Genomic DNA, 3,546 nt, shown 5'->3' with positions numbered 1-3,546 from the left:
CAGCTGGAGCTCAGCTTTGGGTGTCCAGGAGCAGCTGGAGCTCAGCTTTGGGTGTCCAGGAGCAGCTGGAGCTCAGCTTTGGGTGTCCAGGAGCAGCTGGAGCTCAGCTTTGGGTGTCCAGGAGCAGCTGGAGCTCAGCTTTGGGTGTCCAGGAGCAGCTGGAGCTCAGCTTTGGGTGTCCAGGAGCAGTTTCAGCTCAGTTTTGGGTGTCCAGGAGCAGGTTGAGCTCAGTTTTGGTGTCTCAGGCCGACATCACAAAGGCCCAACTCCCTGGTTCTCAGGCCCAGACCAACCCCCCCGACCCCTCAGGGCTCTGGTGAGGGGTTCAGGCCGGGCTCTCACCTCATTCCCAGGCCCAGACCAACCCCCTGACCCAGCCTGACCTCCCTGGCCCCTCAGGACTCCAGTGTGGGGTTCAGGCCGGGCTGTGACCCCATTCCCAGTCCCAGCCTGACCCCCCTGACCCCTCAGGACTCCAATATGGGGTTCAGGCCGGGCTGTGACCCCATTCCCAGTCCCATACTGACCCCCCTGGCCCTTTGGAACTTCAGTATGGGGTTCAGGCCGGGCTGTGACCCCATTCCCAGTCCCAGCCTGACCCCCTGACCCCTCAGGAATCCAATATGGGGTTCAGGCCGGGCTCTGACCCCATTCCCAGTCCCAGACTGACCCCCCTGACCCCTCAGGACCCCAATATGGGGTTCAGGCCGGGCTCTGACCCCGTTCCCAGTCCCAGCCTGACCCCTCAGGACTCCAGTGTGGGGTTCAGGCCGGGCTCTGACCCCATTCCCAGTCCCAGACTGACCCCCCCTGGCCCTGACTGACCCCCCTGGCCCTTTGGAACTCCAGTGTGGGGTTCAGGCCGGTCTCTGACCCCATCCCCACTGTCCCAAGCAGCAAGAAGGAGCCGGTGGCGGCCAAGCCCAGCAAGGCCGCGCCCGCCTACGAGTCGGAGGAGGAGGACAAGTGCAAGCCCATGTCCTACGAGGAGAAGCGGCAGCTGAGCCTGGACATCAACAAACTGCCCGGGGAGAAGCTGGGCCGCGTCGTGCACATCATCCAGTCCCGGGAGCCGTCGCTCAAGAACTCCAACCCCGACGAGATCGAGATCGACTTCGAGACGCTGAAGCCGTCGACGCTGCGCGAGCTGGAGCGCTACGTCACCTCCTGCCTGCGCAAGAAGAGGAAACCCCCAGGTACCCCCCGGGAAACAGGGGCTTGGGGGGCCTGCGGGGGAGCCGGTTTGGGGCTTTGGGGATCCGGTTTGGGGCTTGGGGATCCAGTTTGGGGCTTGGGGACCTGCAGGGGCTCCAGTTTGGGGCTTGGGGACCTGTGGGGGATCCAGTTTGGGGCTTGGGGGACCTGCGGGGGAGCCGGTTTGGGGCTTGGGGGACCTGTGGGGGATCCGGTTTGGGGCTTGGGGACCTGCGGGGGATCCAGTTTGGGGCTTGGCGGGGGATCCAGTTTGGGGCTTTAGGATCTCGAGGGGTTCCAGGTTGGGGCTTTAGGATCTCGAGGGGTTCCAGTTTGGGGCTTTAGGATCTCGAGGGGTTCCAGTTTGAGGCTTTAGGATCTCAAGGGGTTTCAGTTGGGGTTTTGGGGCTTCAGGAGCTGCAGGGGTTCCAGTTTGGGGTTTGGGATCTCAAGGGGCTCCAGTTTGGGCTTTGGGATCTCGAGGGGCTCCAGTTTGGGGTTTGGGATCTCGAGGGGTTCCAGTTTGGGCTTTGGGATCTCGAGGGGTTCCAGTTCAGGGTTTGGGATCTCGAGGGGTTCCAGTTTGGGCTTTGGGATCTCAAGGGGTTCCAGTTTGTTATTTAGAATCTCAAAGGGCTCCAGTTTGGGGCTTTAGGAGCTCGAGGGGTTCCAGTTTGGGGCTTTAGGAGCTTGAGGGGTTCCACTTTGGGCTTTGGGACCTGCAGGAGCTCCAGTTTGGGCTTTAGGATCTCAAGGGGCTCTAGTTGGGGTTTGGAGATTCCGGGGTTCCAGTTTGGGGCTTTAGGATCTTGAGGGGCTCCAGTTTGGGGCTTCAGGAGCTGCAGGGTCCCAGCTGAGGTTTGGAGCTTTAGGACCTGCAGAGCCTCCACTTGGGGTTTGGGGCTTCAGGAGCTCAAAGGGTTCCAGTTTGGGGTTTGGGATCTCGAGGGGTTCCAGTTTGGGGTTTGGGATCTCAAGGAGCTCCAGTTTGGGCTTTGGGATCTCGAGGGGTTCCAGTTTGGGGTTTGGGATCTCAAAGGGCTCCGGTTTGGGGTTTGGGATCTCAAGGGGTTCCAGTTTGGGCTTTGGGATCTCGAGGGGTTCCAGTTTGGGCTTTGGGATCTCGAGGGGCTCCAGTTTGGGCTTTGGGATCTTGAGGGGTTCCAGTTTGGGGTTTGGGATCTCGAGGGGCTCCAGTTTAAGGTTTGGGATCTCGAGGGGTTCCAGTTCGGGGTTTAGGACCTGCAGGGATATGCCAGGATAATTAGTAGGTGGTTAATTAGCCCTTAACAATGCCAGGATAATTAGTAGGTGGTTAATTAGCCCCTTAACAATGCCAAGGTAATTAGTAGGTGGTTAATTAGTCCTTAACAAAGCCCAGGTAATTAGTAGGTGGTTAATTAGCCCTTAGCAATGATTAATGGGTAGCGAATTAACAGTTTACAACACTAAGGTGATTACTGAGTGGTTAATTAACAACAGTGAGGTGATTAATGGGTGGTTCATTAAGTGATTAATGGTGGTTAATAAGGTGATTAATGGGTAGTTGATTAAGCTCTAAAAGACCTGAGGTGATTAATGGGTGATTAATGGGTGGTTAATGAGGTGATTGTGGGTGGTTGATGAGGTAATTACAGGTGGTTAATGAGGCGATTATGGCTGGATGGTTAATTGATTATGGACTGTTAATGAGGTGATTATGGGTGGTTGGATAATTGATATGGCTGGTTAATGAGGCAATTACAGGTGCTTAGTTAGTTGATCCTGGGTGGTTGGTTAGTTGATATGGGTGGTTAATGAGGTAATTACAGGCAGTTAGTTAGTTGATCATGGGGGGTTAATGAGGTAATTATGGATGGGCGGCTAGTTAGTTGATCCCAGGCAGTTGGTTAGTTGATGGTGAGTGGGTAATGAGGTGACTACAGGTGGTTAATGAGTTGATCGTGGGTGGGTGGTTAATGAGTTGATCGTGGGTGGTTAATGAGTTGATATGGGCGGTTAATGAGGTGATTACAGATGGTTAGTTAGTCGATCCCAGGCAGTTGGTTAGTTGATGGCAGGTGGTTAATGAGTTAATTACAGATGGTTAGTTTGATGGCAGGTGGTCACTGCGTTAATTACAGATGGTTAGTTAGTTGATATGGGTTGTTAATGAGTTAATTATAGTGGTTAGTTAGTCGATCCCAGGCAGTTGGTTAGTCGATGGTGGGTGGTTAATGAGTTAATTACAGATGGGTAGTTAGTCGATGGCGGGTGGTTAATGAGTTAATTACAGATGGTTAGTTAGTTGATGGCGGGTGGTTAATGAGTTAATTACAGATGGTTAGTTAGTTGATATGGGTGGTTAATGAG

The 3,546-nt window shown here is 54.7% G+C and overlaps 1 protein-coding gene across 1 annotated transcript in view; it reads left to right on the top strand.

Moving 5' to 3' along the window:
- LOC114071942 (bromodomain-containing protein 4-like) overlaps positions 1–3,546 on the top strand; it is a gene marked incomplete at both ends in the record, with an annotated part of 41,181 nt that overhangs the window by 16,233 nt on the left and 21,402 nt on the right. The window contains one exon of the mRNA XM_027909829.1: positions 850–1,196. Within this exon, the coding sequence (XP_027765630.1) occupies positions 850–1,196 (347 nt within the window). The remainder of the gene's footprint in view (positions 1–849; positions 1,197–3,546) is intronic.

The sequence above is a fragment of the Empidonax traillii genome, unplaced genomic scaffold (genome assembly GCF_003031625.1).
Source record: "Empidonax traillii isolate 1590-97213 ecotype Southwest subspecies unplaced genomic scaffold, ASM303162v1 scaffold2456:size58518, whole genome shotgun sequence".
NCBI lineage: Eukaryota > Metazoa > Chordata > Aves > Passeriformes > Tyrannidae > Empidonax > Empidonax traillii.
This window is presented reverse-complemented; position numbering and strand designations above follow the sequence as displayed.